The sequence below is a fragment of the Aspergillus neoniger genome, assembly GCF_003184625.1.
Source record: "Aspergillus neoniger CBS 115656 unplaced genomic scaffold BO87scaffold_34, whole genome shotgun sequence".
In the NCBI taxonomy this organism is placed as follows: Eukaryota; Fungi; Ascomycota; class Eurotiomycetes; order Eurotiales; family Aspergillaceae; genus Aspergillus; species Aspergillus neoniger.
Genome location: NW_020291162.1, coordinates 338,869 through 360,893, shown reverse-complemented (window position 1 = coordinate 360,893; position 22,025 = coordinate 338,869). Strand labels below are relative to the sequence as shown.

The window sequence follows — 22,025 nt, the reverse complement described above, 5'->3', positions numbered from 1 at the left end:
TAAAAATATTTTTATAAATATATATTATATTTTTTAAGAAGATTTATACTATCTAATAAAATAAATGTTTTATTCTAATTTTTTTATTCTCTATATATCTGGGACTTATAATAATATTTTATTTTTACATTTGTTATAAAACTTTTAGAAGTAGCAGGTGTTTTTAATATTTATTAATTAAATTTAAAATTTTCCGAGTAATTAATATATATTTATTATTATATCAAAAAATATCTTTGAAAAATATTAGATTATGATTAATACTTTATACAGTTCTTTATGATTTTTTATATTTTATTTATTTTATAATTTTAATGTGCTTAGTAGTAATAACAAAAACTTTTTCTTAGCTGAATATATGTGTAATATTTATATATTTATCTAGGATCTTATTATCTGAAATAATTAATTTTAATTTTATTATGCGTATAAACATGCTAAGTAATAAAAATAAATAAATATATTTAAATTTGTATATTAAAAATAATTTTATTTAAATAATATATTTTTATATCTATTATTCATAAATAACTCTTTTATTGTGATAATTAATTATTTTGTTTATAATATATTAAAATTAAATTTATAGAGATTTTTTATTATTTTAATATTTATTCTAACTTTGATCTGGTAGGAAGAGTTTATTTGAAATAATTATAAATTAAAATAGTTAATTTAGCCTTTATTCTATCTTTAATTATTAGCTTAATATGGGTAGTATTTATCTTCAATTTTTAATATATATATATATTATAATTCCGATTTTTTAATTTTTGTATAATTACTTTACATAATTTATATAAAATATAAAGAATTTCCAGAAAACAGTATCTGATATTATTAAAATCATAAAAAGTATTTAATACTGTATATTCTACTAGATTATTAGAATTTTCATATAATATTTTATATAGCTCCTGAGATCTGTTTTTATATTATATTTTTTTATTTTATTTTTGTATAAACAACTGAAAATAACTGTCTGTGGATTTTAGTATTATTATTTTATTAAATTTTTTATAATATATATAATTAATATTTAATTAATTATAAGAAAGAATTCTTCATAAAATCTAATATATTTCTTTTTATAGAGATTTAAAAAATGCCTTGTTTAGCTTTTAAAAATTTAATAAATTCAATTAATCTCAAAATTATTAATTTTATAATGACTTTCTCTTAGTAGAGTCTATTATATATAAAGATTATAGATTTATAAAAAGATATTTTAATAATATTAGCGGCTTGAGGCCCCTGTACAAGCTCATATAAATAATAATAATATAATAATAATAATAATAGAATCCTGTACAGTCAGCTGTCTTGTAAACTTTCATATAATATATATAATATATATATATTAAAGAATTTATTAGTATTAATATAGTCTTAGTCTTTGTTGAATAACTATATCCTATAAATTATATTAATAATTATAATTTTTTTATTTTAGTGATCTCCATATCCTCAGAGATATATAATATATTTATTTTTATTAATAACTAGATTATTATCTAGACTTATACTAATCTTTTTAACTACTGTTAATTAAATTAATATATTTTATAAAATATTATTATATATATTAATTAATTTTAATTAATTTTATTCTCTAAATTAGATAATCTCTCTGTAGTAGCTTTCTAGTTATAAAAAGGTTTCTAATAATAAGTATGCTGATTATTTTATCAAGACTAGTATTAAAGTTATTATCTAGAAATAAAATATTAATATGAAATAAAATACTGGTGCTGGACAGAAGCAAAGTACTTATATTATTATTAATAAATAAATTCTATTCTCAGCTTACTATATATATGTTAAGATTCTGGCTAATAAAGTTTAGAAAATCTGATATATAATTAATTTATATAATTTATATATATAATATATTCTTCCGGAGTTTATTCTCAAAGTGCTTGCTTTATATAATATATAATAAAATACAAAGCTTTATTTTAATATAGATATAAGCTAGGAAGATTATTAATATAAATTATTTAGATATCTGTATAAAATAAAAAAAATAATTAGTCTAATATATCTTATCTTTTTATATATAACATGTAAATATATATATATATATAAAGATATTTAAATTAAGACTTTCTATAGATAATTATATATACCCGAAATTAAATCTATTAATCTAGCTTATAAAGTAGCATAATTTATTATTATAATATAGATTCTAGACTTATTCAGGATCTTATTAAATAAAGTGCTAGAGAATAAGAATAAATTTATTTTCTTCTTATATATTTATTCTAATAATAACACTTCCCCTGCCGGCTATGCGGAGGAAGAGATTATTATAATAGAGATATTTCTATAAGAATAATATAATATAATTAAATGTCTCTTATATTCTTCTAGTAATAAGTAAATCCAATAAACAGGACCTTAGATAAAATATTTTTATATAGATTAGAGTTCTTTCTGATCCACATGACCATGATGTATAAAGATAAGTATAAAAAGATTTAGAGAATTGTAAGTATTTTATATATATAAATATTATGTGGCCCTAGATATAAGTAATTCTTCCAGTTATTCTAGTAATATAATACTTAGCTGCTAGATCAATACCATCCACCACTCGGCCGTACGGCTGACATAAGCGTGTATGAATAAATCAATTAATCAATCAATCAAGATTTTTTAAAGATGATTATAGTAAAGTTAAGTATATATTAATTAAATATACTATATATAAAAATAAAGATATAACAGTATAACTAATAATCCAGTATTCAGTTAAATAACTAAAATATAAACTTGAAGATGATGAATAGATATATAAAATAAATATTAATATATTTAATATTATTATTAACTCCAAGTATTTATTATGATTAATCAAATATTATTTAGTAGATAAATGATAATGACTGATTCAAATAATTCATAATGAGATACTATAGATTAACCAAGTCTCTGGTTAAATATCATCTATTCTTCCTATATTTTCTGTCTTATATAATGCTATCTATATAGCTACAGAATCCCCTCCTTTTAGAATAATTGATTGTCTTCATCTTATTTATCGACTTTGTAATATTTTATTGTTATATATATTTTTAGAGATTTGAATATCTGTAGAAATATTAGAAAATTCTTTTTCATATGCCGATAATACGGGCGTCTATCGTTCTATTCAATTATAAAAGTTTTTTGAAATCGGAGATAAAGTGATTGTGATAGGATCTACTTGTCAGGGTAGAAAGCCTGTCAACTAGGTAAGATATCAGCTATTAAATACTATATATTTATCTGATAATGACAAAGATAGCCTATATTCATAAAATAAACTGATTCTTAGGAATCAGTAGCTTATTAAAAAGAAATCAGTATCTTATAAATATCAGAAAGATATAGAATTATTATTAATAATTTTATAATTCTTATAATTATTATAATATATTATCTCGATGACCTTGTTCTTAATAATTAAATTATTTTATTATAAATAATATTTTTTTTACTGGAACAAGCCACCTGGCTTAAGTATTAAAGATAATCTTATATATTTTTAATTTAGAATAGTAGAGATCCGATAATAAAAAATAAAGTATTTATAGAATATCTAATATAAATAAAATTATATATTATTTCTATATAACTTTACTAGTATTTAATTATATTTACATAAATAGATCTATTATAAGAAAAATAAATAAAAGAATTTTTTATATTATTATTTTTTCTTTTTTTCTTTTACCCCGTGGTCATTATTTCTTTGATATTTTATAATTATTTTATTTATTCTTTATTATTATTTTATATACTTTCTATTATTTTTATTATTATATATTATTCATTTAGTAATTAAATTTTTTTTAAATTTTTTTTTATTTCAGATTAGTAGCATATCATATCTTTTATTTTATTTTCTAATATAAATAATAAAGAAGCTAGTTAATATTATTAGTATTATATAAGAATAGTTAATTAAATATATATTATTTATAAAATAATAATTAAATCCCACTGGTTATGGTATATGAATTATCTTAAAATTTTAATTAAATATTTTAATCTAAATAAAATAGAGAATTAAGAAGTTTTTTAAGATTAATTATAATTTAAATAAAAAAGAATTTATTATATATTATTAGTATTATAGCCGGCATGGCAGTTATAAAACTGTATTAATTTATAAACTTTTTTAAATATATTTAAATTAATATAATTAAATTTTAAATTTTAATAAATATACTTAGAAATACAGCTAAATTAATTAAGTATTTTGAATAATATTATAGCTACTTCTTTTACTAATTTAAAGATAAAAAAAGAAATTTATATTAATTTTAATAATAATATTTTTTATGCTGTAAATAAATATATAATATATTTAAATAAAATTTTATATAAACAATAATTATTTATTATTAATATGATAACTGGTTATTAATACAGAAAATTATATATAAGAATAAGCTTATTTCTTAATTAATATATTAATATTTTATTAATATTATATTATTAATTATAAGATATTCCTAGCTCAATGCTATAAGATTATTAAAATCAATATTAAAAAACTTTATTTTATATTAAATAATTCTAGTTTTATTTTTTAGACTTTAGTTAAATAATTATTTTAAATTAATATTTTAACTGTGGTTAGTCTCTAATTTAATAATATAAAATTAAAAAATATTATTAATTAATTATTTACAGATTTTCTAATTACTTTAAATAAATTTTAGAAATAGTTTAGATTTTCCTTAAAACTAAATTAATATTAAATTACAGTAAATAAAATTATTGATATATATAAATATAATCTGTTATTTTATAATAGTATTTAAATTATATTAATATATTAATATAATATTATATATTTTTCATTTATTATAAATATTTAAATTTATTCTAATCAACTAATCAGTAGCATTTAATTAGATTTTTTAACTAATATAGTCTCTAGTATATTTTTTAATAATTTTAAATATTTTTCTGTATATTTACTATATTTTTAATAAAGATTTATTAATTATACTTGTTTATCTAGTTTTTATTTAATTAAATAATAATCTTAATTATTATAAAATTAATAGTCTTTTATTTTTTTAATTTCATATTTATCTTTATTATCTAATTCTAATATTAAAAATAATTCTTTATAATCTTTTCCAGTATTTTATAATTCTAATAAAAAGATATAGAATATACTATGAATTCATTCATATTCCTTAAATAAATATAAGTAATTTACTTAGAATCTAATATATTTAAAAATTTAAAAAAGCTTTATAAATTTCAGAACATTATAATTTTTTTAACTCTTTAAATTATAAAATTTAAATTAATAATTTAATTAAATTTTTTTTTGAAATAAAATAGCCTTTTTCTTATTATAATATTTCTTTTATTTTTCTATAATTATTTATTATATTTTTTATAAATATTTTTTTTATATTTTTAATTTTTTAATTCTATTTTATACAGCTGGAATCTTTCGCTATTAAAAAATCTTTTTAATTCTAATATTAAAATCTGGTAAAAAGCTATATAAAATATTATAAAATAATTAATTTATAATTATATTATCTGTATTATTATAAATTAAATAATTAAGAAAATTAATATCTAGTTAATATTAAATTAACTGAATAATATTAAAGACAATATTTAAGAATCTAATTTATATATTTTATTTAATTATTAGTTTAAAAATAAAACACTGTTAATAACTTTTAGATTTTATAATTATTATAAAATAAATTAAACTAGAATTTACTTGTAAAGATTCATTCTTAATTAAATATAATTTTTTTAAAAAATCTAAATATTAATTTAATGAATTTATAGAATATTTCAGCAAGATCTAGAGTAATTATTATGAATAAAATAATGATTATTAATAAAATAAGAAAAAAAATGATATTTCAAGAATTAATTAATACAAATAAAAAGAGTATTAATAAATTTATTATATTAAATAATAAAAAATAGTCCTGTAATAAAATCTATTACTAATTCCATAAAAAATAAAATAAAATTAATAATAATTTAAGATTATTATATAATTAATATTTTAAAATAATAATATCCTGATATATTAAACAGATTTGAATATATTTAAATATAATTAAATATATTATAATATGATTTATTTATTAAGATTTTATATAACAGTACTTCTGTTCAAGTTTCTTTAATATATTTTATTAATAATTTATTATAATATAGCTTAATAAGCATTTAATATAATATTTAAAAAAATAAAATATAATATTAATCTTTAAAATAAATTTAACTAGTTATTTTAATAATCCAGTACTTTTAATTTAATTATTTCTATTAAATAATTATTTTTTATCATTATATCTCTGGATCTTCATTCTCCAAATAGAAGATTATCTTTTAAAATTAAAAATTATATATATTTATATATAAAACTTCTGCAGTATATACTTATAATATTATAAATTAAAAAATAAATCTTTTTAAAATAAATTCTTCTAAGTAGTCTAGTCAGCTGTTTTTATATTAGTTTAATTATGAATAATATAATTAAATATTAATTCCAGAATAATTCTGCATATTTTAAATTTTAAACTAGATTTTTTTTATGAAAATCTTTTATTATTAAAAATAATATATTTATAAATTATTTTCAATCAGGATTAATAATTCTTTTTGGAAAATTAATTTTATTCAGAATATAACAGATATTCTAGAGAATTTATTTACTAGATTTAATTTTTTATTCTGTAGTTAATAATTAAATTTATACATTATTAAGCTTATTTTTTATTAAGTTTAGTTTGATATATAAAGAATTATAAATTTAAATAATCTAATAAAATCTTAATTATTTAAAAAGTTTCTTCTAGATACTGTTACTAATATTTAAAAAAAATAAATAATAATAAATAATTCTTAATCTAGAGTACTATAGTTTAGTTTAATATTAGAAAACTTATAAGTTTAAAATATAATTAAATAAAATATATTCTTAATATTAAATTAAAATAAAATGTTATTTTTTTAATATATTAGTTTTTAAATAACAGGATCTTATAAGATTAAAATATATTAATAAAAGTACTTGTTATAAGATAATAATTAAATAATAAAAAATAATTTATTCAAATAGAATTAAATAGACTTTTTCTGGTTTTTATTTATTTTTTATAAAATAAAGAAATAAGAGATAATATAATATAAAAATAATTTTAGATAAATTATTAATAAAAATTATAGCATTTAAAGAAGACCTCAATATCATAATAAGTTTTAATTTAATATAATTCTTTTATTAAAAATCCATGGATACTTTATTAGAGTTAATAATATATTTTAAAAATTTAACTTAAAATTAATAAATTTTATGATTTTATATAAAGCTGAACTCCTTGAAATCTTTTTAAAATTAATTAAATATATCTTATATACGATTTCTTATTTGTTAAAAAAATAAATATATCATTTAAATATATTATATAAAAATTATTAAAAAGCCCGCGAAGTGCAGTATATATAAAATTTTAAAAAATTACTAAAATATTTATTAATTTAAATAATATGATTGTATACTTAAAATAACTATATTAAATATAAAATATTATTTTTTATTTAATATCTTTCTTAATACAGATTCAGTACTATATATTTTTAATATTAATTTTAAAGAAGTATTTATTACCTGAAATCTTATTAAGAGTTTCTAAAATAGAAAATAAAAATTAATAATTCTTAATAAAGATTTTATAAAAACTTTTATAATTTATATAAAATTATAAATTATTATTTTTTTAAATATAAAAAAATACAAGACTCCTACAGGATTTTTTAAAGATTAGATTTAATTTAATTTTAAATTCCTTTTAATATATTTTTATAAAGTTTTAAGTTCAGCTTCTGATAAGAAATATATAAAATTATAAAAAAATATTTTATTAAATTTAATATTAATGATATAATTTATAGGGCCATGAGAAAACAGTTATTAAAAAATTTATAAAAAATTATATTTTAAAATTATTTAAATTTAATTAAGATTATCTTAAAATTTAATAATAAATTATAGAATTCTTTTTCCAGTTATTAGATAATTTTAGAAAGCTTAATAATAATATATATATTTATTAAATTTTAAATTATTTTATTAAATTAAATAATAGAAAGAAATAAAATAAATAATATATTAAATTACTACTATCAATTCCATGCTGATAGGATAATATATAAATCTTAAAATATAATTATAAATAATAACATTAAATTACTTTTTAATTAGAATCTCTTGTTAATTTTTATATAATATTATTTAGAAATATAAATACTCTCCTGTAAATTAATAATAGTAATAAAGATTTTTTATATATTATGAATAAAAATAATAATCTAATTAAAAACTTTAATTCTAAAAAATAATAATTAAAATATAATAAAATTTATAAATTTTAATAAATTAATAATTAATAATATCTATTTCAATGCAGCTATCTAAATTTATAAAAGTTTTAAAATCAAATTAAATATAAATATAAATATAAAAATAATATATAATCTCTACTACATGTAAAAAAATTAAAATTAGAAAGATTATTTTAGTTCTTTTATTTTTTTCTTAGAGTTTAATAAGAATTAGTAAATTTTAATACATTAGATTTTTTTATTTTTAATAGAATATTAATTAGCAAAGTATTGAATATTTTTTATATAAAATATTATAATTAATTACTCTTCTTTTTAATAAGATTTTTCTTATAATTTAAAATATTTCTTTAATAATTAAAAAATCTTTTTATAATCTATAATAATAAATAATAATAGTTATTATTTCATTCCATTTCTCTAATAACTTATAAATATATGTTTATATATAATAATTCAGATGTGATAGAATAGCCTAGCTATCGTGGTACCAGCCCTCGGGATGATGTATTATGGTGGTTATGGGAGTCGTGAGGTCATCAATAGTGGTTCTACACTCTCTTAATACTAAAAGGGTGCTGATTCCTCTGCAGAAGACTACTGATCCTCAAGGATCAGTCTATCTCGTGGATATAGACTATCTTTATTATTACTAGATAATTCTATTATATTTAGTGGTTGATTCCTTACCTAGTTAACAGACTTTCTATCTTAATAAATAAATCTTATTATATTCTGATTCTTCTTATTTTAATTATCTAAGAAAGATGCCACCCCTTGAAAATAGTAAAGAAAAAAAGATATTTAATAATTATATTAATCTAGAATTATTATTAAATACTATTTCTACCGCTGAGGAAATCCAACAGTTAAAAGATTATATTTATTAATTAAAATAAGTTATTAATTTATAGAGAAGAATAGCTTATCTCTAAAGAAATAATTCTTTAAATAAGATCTTCTTTAAATATTATTAATTCTCTTCTAAATTAAAAAAAGATAAGAAAGAGATTAAGTTTAAAGATATCCTCTGCTTTATTTTAAATTTTAATTTCTAAAAGTATCAAGAATAAATTATTAATCTAGAATATATATTTTAAAAAGCTCCCAAAAAGTATTTATCTGAGAAATATAAAATATTTACTATTATTAATTATATAAATCCTGTATATAGACAGAGATGGTATTATTTTATTAATAATAAGAATCTAAAAATAAGATAATTTCTTAAGAAATTATAGCCTCAGTTTAAGAATTAGATTTTTATTCTAATCTAGAATATTATTATTTTTTAATTTAATATTATAGTTTAACTTAAATAGGCTTATCAGTAATATAATTAAGATTTAAAAGAATTTTATATTTATTTTAATATCTTAAAGTAATATTTTTCTTATTAGGCAGAAAAAGAAAGAGCTTTATTATATTTTATTAAGTTATTATTTAATTTTAATTATTATATTTAAGAATATGTTTTTTATTTATCAAAAAAATAGAATAAAATAATAGCCATTATTATCTATTACTATAAATTATAGAATAATAGACAGAAATATAAGTAAAAAGATAATTAATTCAGTATTTATAAATTATATAAATATCTTTAAGATTATTTTAATAAATTAATTAAAGAAGATACATTAAACCGTAAGAAAAATTCTACTAGAAAAAATAATAATTAATTATAATATTTTATATATAATAATACTTAATATCTTGCAAACTAATACCTTACTAAAAATAAGAAGATTTAATCTGTTAAAATCTATTAATATTTATCAGATTCTGAGAAAAAAGTAAAGAAGTTAAAATAAATCTTATAATTTTAATTTTTTTATTTATAATAAAGATTATTTATTATTTTTATATCCTTATTCATGTTCAAAATAGTCTTAAAATATTTATAGACTTAGATAATTATACTAAAATAAATATTATTAATTATTAATTTACTAAGATATACTATCTCTAATATATTTTAATTATTATATCTAGAATTAAAGCCATTAACTAAATTATTATTTTTACTTATAATATATAGAAAATTTTTATTACTACTACTAATTTATAGGAAGACATCTGTATTTTTAAATAATATTATATAAAAATTAATTAAAATTTTTATTTAGAGAGCAGCCTGATCCTGTTATTAATAATTATACTTTAAAATTTTTATATTAATCTATCAGTATAAAATTAATAGTAATAATTTAGTATATTATTTATTTTTCTTCTTTTTATTATCTAATTTAATAAAATAATCTAGAATTTAATAAAAGTATATATTATTATCAAGTTTCCTGAAGATATTTAGCTATTAAAGAAAAAATCTTTTAATTTATTTCTGAATCCAGAGATAATTCTAATTAAATTCTAAGAATTCTGAGATATATTTTTTATAAATTTTTTTTAATAATTTTTTTTATAGTCCTGCGGACCATGCAGTCCATGCTATTAATATTAAATTTAATAAAATATCTTTTTATAGTTCTATATATCTTCTATTAAAAGCTGAACTTAAGATTTTATAAAAATATATTAAAAAAAATTTAAAATTAAATTAAATTTAATTTTTAAAAAGTCCTGCAGGGGCCCCTATTCTTTTTATATTAAAAAAAATAATAATTTATATCTTTATATAGATTATAGAAATCTTAATAAAATTTTTATTAAAAATAATTATTCTTTACCTCTTATTTCAGAGATTCTTAATAAAATCTTAGATAATAAATATTTTTTAAAAATTAATGTCAAGAATACTTACTACTAAATCTATATTAAGAAAGATAATAAATAAAAAATAATATTTTATATCTAATACAGCTACTTTAAATATACTGTTATACTATTTAGATTAATTAATATTTTTATAATATTTTAAAATTATATATATATAATACTTCGTAGACTTCTTGATAACTTTTATATAATATATCTTAATAATATTCTTATCTTTTTACCAGATAAAGAATCTTATATAAAATATATTTATTAAATATTAGAAAGACTCTAAGAAGCTTAATTCTATATAAAGTTATTTAAGTATTTATTTTACTAATCCCAAGTTAAATTTCTAGAATATATTATTAATATTAATAGAATATCTATAGATTCTTAACAGGTAAATAATATTATTTTATAATTAATTTCTGAAAATTATTATAATATCTAGATTTTTTTAAGATTACATAACTTCTACTGTTAATTTATTTAAGATTATTTATAAATTATCTTATCTCTTATCTCTTTACTTTATGAAGTAGTTAATAATTAAAAATCTAGAAAAATCTATCTAAATCTATAAAAGCAGCTTATTTTTTATTATTTAATTATTATTTTTTAATAAATATCTCTACTAATGTATTTCAATTCTATGAAACCCTGATATTTAGAAACTGATATATTAAAAAAAAAGATAAATAGTATTTTATTTTAATTTAATAATAAGAATATATTTTATCCAGTTACTTTTTAGTCTTATAAATTCTCTAATACTAAATTAAATTATAATACTTTAGATCAAGAATTATTTACTATTATTTATTTCTTTAAATAATAATAATAGTATTTTGAAGATGCTTCTTAAATTATTAAAGTCTTATTTAATTATTTTAATTTATAATTCTTCATATATTAAATTAAGATTAATAAAAAATAAGTCTAATAACTTATAAGCCTGATTTCTTATGATTTTATTATTAAATATAAAATAAGAAAATTAAATCTAGTAAATAAATTCTTTAGAATATCTTCTAGATTTTAAGTAAAATCTATTTTTTAAAAGAAATTATTAATTCTGATTCAAGAGTAATTCATGAATATATTATTTCTAATAATAAAAAACTTAATTAAAGAGAAATCCTAGTTTAAATCTTAAGATATATAAGATTATTCTAGATTTAATACCCGCATTGCATTAAGCTTAAAGAATTTTAATAATTAAGTTAATATAGAGACAGCTGACTAGATTATTTAAAAAAATTTATTTTAAAAAAAAATTTATTTTCTAATTTATAATATTACAGATATGTACTGTAGAAGTTCTGTACTTAGATATATATAATTCTAAGTTTTAAAAAATAATTTTATATTTGTAGAATAAAGATCCAGAGATATAATAATAAAAAACTATTATTTAATAAAGATAATTAGATTAGAAATACTAGATAATCAAAATTATAGACTATTTATATTTTAAAGATTATTATTATATTTTTTTATTTAAGATATTATACCAGATACTTATTTATCTATATCATAATAATCTGTTAGTAAAATACTTCAGGAAAATATAAATAAAAGTACTGCTATAAAGAAAGTTCTATTAAAATAGATTATATTATAATATAGCTGAATATATCTAAATTTATTTAATATATTAAGATAATATTACTTTAAAATATTAATTATATAAAAATCTTAAATTATTACTAATTCCATCTTATTTCTTTACTAAATTAGTATTAGACTTTATTATAGAATTATCTCTAGTTATCTAATATAGAAAAACTATTAATACTATTCTTATTATTATTAATTAATTTTTAAAATACTGTTTTTTCTTTGCTGTTCTATCTATAATAACTATTTTAAATTTTATTAAATTATTTTATAAATAGATTAAATTAGTCTTCAGATCTCTAACAGATATTATATCTAATTAAAAATTAATTTTTATTAATAAATTCTAGTTAAATTTAGCTTATAACAGCTATATAATCTTGAAGCTTTTAATAATATTTTACTTATAAATTAATAATTAAACAGAATAGATAAACCAGATTTTTAAATATTATCTTTAATATTATTCCAGCTAATTTAATATTAAATAATCTGTTATATTATTAACTACTTAATTTATTTATAATAATATAAATAATATAACCACAGGCTTATTTTTTTATAATATTTTATATAATTATTTACTAAACTTTTATCTCAGAATTAAGAATAATTCTTAATAGTAAGAGGTTCCAGCTGTATAGAATAAAATTAAGAAATTTAATAAAATAAGAGAATAGCTATAAAGAATATAATAAATAATTATAAAAAAATAAAAAAAATATTATAATAAGTACAGAAGACTATTCTCCTTTAAAAAAAGAAATTTAATAAAATTATTAATCTAAAATCTATGATTCAAAGAGTCAAGAAAATTAATTCTGAAATTTATAAGATTTTTTTAGATTCTTAAATATATTAGATCCCAGGTATATCACTTATATTTATCTAAGAAATATAAATAAATTTATAATATATTTTATATTTTCTTATTAAAATTATAAAATATTAGAAGATAATATAAAGAACCACTTCTAATACTAGAACTAGATAATAAAAATAAATAGAAAATTAAGAAAATTAAAGATTATTAATATTATAATAGCTAAGATTATTATCTAATTAAATAAAAAGACTGGTTAAATAAATATAATTAATAAATCTTTAATATAAATATATCTAATATATCTAAATTTATAAAGAATTATTAAAAAAAATATAAAAAGCTGTACACAGCCAGGATATAATATTAAAATATTAAAGAATAATTATAATTATATTATTTATTATTTTTAGATCTGTTTAATTATATTAAACTTCATGTATTTCTATTAACTATAATTAAATATATTAAAAAATATATTAAAAAATTCTTTTATTATAAAATAACAGGTAGTATCTATATATATTTAGCTAGTATTTTCTTTAATATATTTTTAAAATATTATTAATAACTAGGTATCCATTACAGAGCCGGGATATAGATAAAGAAAAAAATCTTAAAATAAAAAATTTAAAGATCTATATTTAATCTTTTATTATTATTTTTATTATCTAAATTTTTTATAATTTATATATCAGGATACTGGATACACACTGTAATCTTAATAATATTAATAAAATTATAAAGAATTAAGATTTAATTAATATAATTAATATCACTAGAAAGAAAATATAAGAATAATTCTGTCTTGTATTACTGCTATATCTTAATAAAAATATTTAAATTAAGATAGAGAACTAATTGAGCCAGAAAAAAATAATATAATATAAGAAATTTATTATATTTAATAGTATATTTCTATAGCATCCTGAATAATTAATTATTATATTTTATATATTCTTATTAAGATCTTATAACTCATATATTTAATAATCTTAGAATTTTTTATATAAAACTTACAGGTATAGACTTCCTCTGTATTATTAAATATAATAAATAAAATAAAAATTTCTTTTTAAATTATTAGTTTTATATTCTTATTTTAATATTTCTACTTTAATATACTAGTTATTTATTTAATAATTATTATTAGATTATAAGTATTTCCCAGGACTCCTGTTATTATCTAAATATATTAATTATTAATTTTTTAATTAATTACAGGAAATATACAGATTTATATAATTTTTTTATATTAGAATAGAAATAATATAAGATAAAAGCCTGTATATTTATAAAATAACTAATATTATAAGCTGTATTTTTAGTCAGATTAAAATTATTATTAATATATCAGAGGTAATGCATGCAGAAATTATAATAAATTTTAATAAATATATATTATATTAAGCGGCAGATTCCTCTGGGTATCTTATTTAAAAAGTAATAGAAATTAATAATAATAAAAAAATATTAATAAAAATAAGATTATAATTACAAAACACTAACAGAAATAAAAGAAAATATAAAGATAGAATAAATAATATAATAAATAAAAAAAAGTAATAAGATATAGATAAAAAAATAAGATAAAAAGAAAAAAGAGATAATATATAAAAAAAGTTCTTGTTTATATTATAAAATAAGTAAATAATATAGATTCTAATATAAACCAGACTAATATTACTAATATATATAAATTCTAATATATTTTATATTAGTATTATACTGGCCCCACAAGTTTTTAATCCTAGTTATCCTATTATTTAATAACTTTCTATTACTATTACTTTATTAAATAATTATAAGATTATTCTTATATATATTAACCCAGACGGTTCGGCTCAGCGAGAGGGATATTATTTATAATAAAATAAGTCAGTAAACCAGTAACCGCAGCCAAAGATATTAGAATAATATATTAAAGTAATTATAAGAATTATAAGATTATTAATAGTAGTTCTGCATTTTATTAATAAATAAAAAATATTGATTTTCTTATAAGAGATTACTGATCCCTCAAGAATCAGTCTATCTCGTAAATATAGGCTATCTTTGTCATTACTAGACAACTCCATTGCGTTTAGTGATTGATTCCTTACCTAGTCGACAGGCTTTCTACCCTGACAAGTAGATCCTATAACATTTATAATATATCTAGTTATCCTGCCTGGTCTCTTCTTCTGGAAGAAGTAAAAGTTTCTTTCTGACTGGAAGTATTATTAGATAATAATATTTATTTTCTGTTTTATATTCTTTATTAAATATATTTTATAAGAACAGTTAGGGAAGTATATTTAGCTTTATAAAATTATTTTTATAATTAAAGCTGGAGTATTGCTTTCTTTTAATCAGGAGTATAATATATATTATAAGAATTAAAATAATATCCTAGCTTTTATAATATATATTAATAATAATTATAACTAAAAATATAATAATTATTTTTATGCTAGTTACTAGATATATTTATTCTGCTAATTAAAATATATATATTATAAAGTTGATATAACCTGCTTCTGGTCTTGCAGTAATACTTTATTTATATATAATATAAGAATATCTAGTAATTAAAGTTTACAGGAAATTAAATAATTATTTTTTTTATCTTGATAATATAATTTTTATTATTTTTTTTATTTTAATAATAAAGACTGTCCCCCGGCTATAAATTTTTTATATAATTATAAATAATATAGATTTACAGCAGGCTCCTAAGTATTATCTTTATTAAGATATTCTTTTTATTTAATCAAGATTTTTGTAGTCTGGTTTTGCTTTTATAAAGTAAGTAATATCTTTAGATAATATTTATAAAATTCTTTTTATAAATAAAAATACTCCTGTAAATCTATTCTATTTATTTTATAATACTCACGAAGTAAAGAAATATAAAATATATTATAAATTTAAATACCCGCAGGTAATTCCAGTCTGTAAGCTTATATATTTATTTTTTTTAATATATAATATAATTTTTTATTTTATAAATTTAGTTTTTTACTAGTCTACTCTTACAGAAGATATTTTATAAATAATTAAATTATTTGGTTTACCGCGAAGCTCTTAAACTGTTTTATATAATTATAAAACTTTTTCTATGTAATAGAACGGATCGGTGAACCGGCTGACCGCAACCAAAGGCATCGGAATGACGTATTATAGGGATCATCAGGGTCATGAGGTCATCGACAGTGGTTCTCGAGTGTTCCGTTCAGTATATAGTAGCGATCCTCATCAATCTACTACTGATCCCTAAGGAATCAGTCTACTCCGTGGATATAGGCTACCTTGTCGTTATTCTACGAATCTATAGTGTTTCGTGGCAGATTCCTTACCTGGTCGACAGGCTTTCTACCCTGACAAGTAGATCCTATCACAAATAAGAAAAAATAACTTAAGGAATCTTGTAATAAAGTAATTGATATTATAAATGAATTTTAAAAAATTCATTTCTTATTTCAATTATCAGTCTGGCTGTAAACAATTCTTATTGGTTAGAATTGTAATTACTAATAGTTGTTTTAGATAAAATATTTCTCAAATATTTCTTACTGAAATAAGTTAGAAAGATTTAGATCCATTAATTCTTGTAGCCTGTAATATATATATATATCTTGTCTGATAGTTTTATTAATAGTAATAATAAAAGATGTATAGTATTATACTCTTAGTCTAGTAGCACTGGACTAATGTTAATAATGATTATATAGAGAGATCCTGTAAAAGATAAAACAAATTATAAAATCATATAAATAAAATATTTCGTAATAAATTTTTTATATATTCTAAATCATATCAGGCTTGCCGGACATATGGAGAGCACGCAACTGAACCCGGACGTTACCAGCACAACAGACAACGTGTGGAACTATATGGGCCAAAGAGCTATACTTGAAGCATCATACCTTTCCGGCTTACTGCTTCCTCGATGTGAAATCCGAACACGAGACGGTAAAGATCGCGCAGCCAAAGATGTTGCCCGCTCTGCATCATCACTTCAACAGCGCATGCCACATCAGCTGCACCCGCTCTAGCTGAGGGACCCACACTCCTAAATGTCGGATCGAATGCTACCAATTGCTTGTAATTCTTCAGGAGTGCAACCTGCCATGGCATGGACCCAAACGCGTCCGAAGAAAGCGACTTGACGAATGAAGGAAAACTATGTGGCCCGACGCGCTGGAATCCGCTATTTATTGCGGCCTGGGTCACTAATATCCGAACACATGCCAGGTTTGGATCCCGGGATGATGTCTTCACCGTCTGCGTGGAAGATGTTTGTTCTGAAGACTGGCTTTGACCCGAGATATTAGACGAATTAGACGACCAGGCGTGCGAAGACTGGCCTGGGCCTTGGCCCAAGACGAAGATATTCTGTACTGGTGCGTCATCGGGCGACACGGTTGCGGTATCGTCGAATATTGTTGTTGGTGTCTCGGGGTTTCCTTGTTGATTTATCAACTCATCAACCGAACCAGACTCCAACGGGTTCGGTTTTTGAACGACCTGCGTAGTAAAGGTTGCTTGACTTGGCCGGGGTGTACCTCGATCAGAGTTTCGAAGAGTACGTTGAGTCCAACCTTCACGGAAGATATCGCATAGTTCCCAACAAGCCTGAACTGCAGAACCAAGCAATTCCTCACCTAGCATTTTACCTTCTTTGATACTCTGACGTATGCTGAAAAGCATTTCTGCCAGGGACCAGCAGGCGCTCAAAAGGGAGTCTGTTTCTGATACAAGTGTCCTTTGTTTCATCAGGCGGTGACATATAGTGATGTAGAAGTCCAAGGTTCTTTCTCTGAAAGCATCTGGGAGGTTACGGTCGTGTGTATTGTACAGATGATTGTTCAGCTCGAAGCTAACACGGAGAACAGAATCGGCATTCTCGTCGTTTCTGACGCGGGTCTCGAATAGTGTTTGGCAGAAGTCTCTGCAAAGGTCAAGCGTTGGGTTGATTTGCGGTGCACGATCATCATTATGACTGTCGTACAATTCCTGGCACAATCGCCAGCACGATCTCCAGACGTCCTCCCGAGTATCCACAGTGCATCCATGACGTTCACGGTGTATGGAGCTTAGCGTTGCCAGTGTATTGCACAGAGCCCAGCATTCAGCCAGAGCTACTTGTAAAGCACGAATCTCTGATTCTTCATCAGACAATTGTACAACTTGTGAGTGGTGACTTTCGGGTTTCCCATTTGTATGTGGGCCAGCCTCTTCAGCATTCGCATTTCTTGAGGAAGCCAGTTCTCTATTGACCGAGGGCCTGGTGAATAATGGCTGTTCCTCGCAGTGATTTACGGCCATTTCTGATACTTTATGACTGGTGGAATGGACATATTTACTAATGTCGAGGAACTCCTGCCTTGTTTGTGCACGTGGGGTTGCTCGTTCAAACCAGTCTCTGGCTGGTTGAATCGATGTAGTAGTCAGCGGCGGTGGTGATGTCGGACCATATTGATTCTCCTGATGCCCGTCAGTACATCCATGTACAATGATCAGAGGATCAGTACCTTGGCCGACTGTTCAGGTCCAGTGCTCACGGAAGGAGGTGCCACCACGTTTGATGCTAAGGTTTCTGCTCCATCTGACTGTGAAGGGCTGCTAAAGTATTGCACGCCATTTACCTGTTATACCAACTATAGTTAACCGTGCAGTTCACACAGCAGATGAGGTGCATTGGATGGTGGTCACTCACAAACTCGCCGAACCCAGTAGGTGCATGTATCACAGACTTTGGAGGCTCGTCCTCATCCGACTTTGTTGGGTTGCTGCTGGAAAACGCATTCATTGGCTGTATCTTACCAACACATCTAAAGTCAATGTAAAATTCGGATTTATACTAATCACTCTTGCGTCGGAGAAACTTGCACATACTGTAAGTTCAGTTCTAGTGGTATTGGGTGTGTGCGACGACTGGGTTGTTGCTGTCGGAGGCACTGCTTTAGGTCGAGTGTCAGATATGTGAATATCATTGACGACCGACTTTTTAGTGTGGCTAGGTTGATTGGGTCTTGAAAGTGACTCTTCACTGTATTTTACCCCTTCGTCAGATGAGCTGCTTATACTTCCGTCGGGCCTGGAATGATTAACATAGATATTGGTTGGCAACGTGTTTTATAACTTACATCTTGAAGACTATTCGCGAAGCAAGATACGAGCAATGAATGTCCAATCCTCGTACAAGGGAGTCAGAATGATAATCATGTTGTGGCCTATGATGATTGATTTAGCAATCCGAGTTGAGGTCGACTCATGGCGCATAGGAGTCCAAGCTTAGTGGAGGCGGATGAAGGTGAATAGTAATTAGTTAGTATCCGTGCTGTCGGTTGGTTGACTAACGCCAGCGGGGTTGAGCTCATCCTAACTGAAGGGTGCTCTATAATACCTGATAGTACCGCGCTTCCTGTTCCTAGTGAGCTTAGCCTGTGATACGCTATGCATGAGGCTAGTTGGTAGGCCTATCATGTACGAGGTACAGGCTTTCCAGCCCCTTCATTGCTACAGTAAATTCGTATGTGGCACACACATATTGATTGCCCTGATCTTTTCAGATTATCACCCAAGACAAGCATGCAAAGGCAACGACATGTACGGTTCGAGTGCTTACTCCGCGTAGACCACTTTGTATTGGCCGGATAGATGGCATTCGAGGAATAATGAATTATCAATGATTAAATTTAGAAGTCCCTTGGTTTTGAACTGACAAACAAGAACACAAAACACAATCTTATTGAGAGCATACGAAGCATATCATCAACCAGTACTGGAAAATAGCCGCTGGAGTGTGATGATGAGCAACGAATCGTGACCTTTGACCAAGGCATTAGATAACAAACAGCCATTGGCCATAAGTACTAGTTGTAGGTGTAGTAAGTAGTACTATGGTGGGGTACCCCGGCTTATTATTGGTCCGTGTACAATGGATGTTATGGGGTCGTACTACTCGGCGCTTCCACACGCACTTACGATCTTAGCCTATTGTACTCCGTAGTATCTTGCATTTAGCCTACCATCATGTGAACAGAACAACAGACAGCTGCCCAATGGCGCGGTTTCCTGGTATTTGCACACTGTGCCCTGTGCCTTCACCAGCTCGCTTTTCGTTATGCGATTGGCAGGAGAAGTATCGGGACTGCAGTACTACTTACACTCGACAAATCAGAGACGGACAGTGAGCGAAGCACGGCGCAAAGAAGGCACACCTGTTTGATTAGGTTTGACTTAGACTATCACGCAGTAGCTATACGGCTCCACCTCTTATCTCTAAAGATCCCGCCGTGCGCACTTACATGGCTTATCAGCCCGGAGCACCTTATATATAAAGAGCTTTGGCCGGTAATTCACGCAGCGATTGATCCCATTCGTCCTCCCGCTAATCACGAGTATTTGCGGTCGATAGGCACTAGCAGTACTGTTTCAGATCAGGCCAGATGCCATTTTGAGATGAGCTTTACCTACAGCCCAGCCAGTGTAACCTGTCAGTGGTACTTGAACAATGTATATAATCACTAGGCTTAAAATATTGCCATACTGGCCCCCGCGGTTCATAGATATCGTTCGATTAAACCGTGAAGTCGATAATGAAAGTTTAGCTGCTCTTATATACATGATCGCTACTCCGTACTCGATCATATTTCACCCATGAGACCAAATTTGGCCCAAGCAGCCGAGCGCAGGGATATGTAGCTATCTTCACCCGCAGACACAGAAATAGCCATAAGTATGAGTGCAATCAGCGTGCTCAAAGACTTCGGTTAACATGTGTCACACCGTGATAGAGCTGGCAAGACGTTATATGACTCCAGATCAAACGCTGACCTCTTCATAAAGTCCAGGAAGAAACCAAGCAAAGCGTGAGGTGGCAAAAGAGAGAAGAAAGATGAAACATATAGACCGTCCATCCTCTAGCAATGCCATGCAAGCAAACAACCCATTCAGGCCAACGATCTCTGGCAGTGGATTCTGGTTCTGTACAAGGTCGTGAATGTATTGATTGCACCATATGAGGAAGCAACAGAGATATTCCTCCACTTATGGATGTGCGAGTAAAGCTCGTGTTCATATTTGGTTCTTCGCCCGGTCTCTTTCAGTAGGATTATACCTATTGAAAATATGAGCTCCCACGTGCATGTACTTCCAGCCAGGGGTTCACTTACCGTAGGAGTTTCTCTATCAAATCGACATGAGTCATAATCATTCTGCGGCAACAATACCGCTTGCATCCAAGCTGATCCATGGCGTCACTTTCAAGCTCCAGTTAGTTTGTCGCCGTAGTTAGAAATTCGACTACCAATACCTACCCATCGGGTATACCCTCATCAAGAAGTTGGAGATAACGCTCCCAGAGATCTCCGACAACCTGGAATTTACGTTGCATGAGATTCGAGAAGCGCAATAGGGTATCAAGTGCCACGTACCTTGCCGCAAGAAAAACAGCGGACGGGGATGATCATTTGGTCTG

General features: G+C 22.6%; 2 protein-coding genes across 2 annotated transcripts; both read right to left on the bottom strand.

The window, feature by feature from the left end:
• Positions 1-17,446: 17,446 nt before the first annotated feature.
• On the bottom strand, positions 17,447-19,352 carry BO87DRAFT_316818 (uncharacterized protein; the record flags this gene model as incomplete). The annotated part of the gene is made up of 3 exons (XM_025619748.1): positions 17,447-19,027; positions 19,075-19,188; positions 19,260-19,352. 3 exons carry the CDS (start codon positions 19,350-19,352, stop codon positions 17,447-17,449), a joined length of 1,788 nt encoding a protein of 595 aa, XP_025476236.1.
• A 2,270-nt stretch (positions 19,353-21,622) lies between these two features.
• BO87DRAFT_316810 (DNA-directed RNA polymerase core subunit RPB10) lies at positions 21,623-22,017 on the bottom strand (the record flags this gene model as incomplete). Its single annotated transcript, XM_025619747.1, has 4 exons — positions 21,623-21,665; positions 21,721-21,807; positions 21,865-21,923; positions 21,982-22,017. The coding sequence occupies 4 exons, from the start codon at positions 22,015-22,017 to the stop codon at positions 21,623-21,625; spliced, it is 225 nt and encodes a 74-aa protein (XP_025476235.1).
• Between the last annotated feature and the right edge of the window lie 8 nt (positions 22,018-22,025).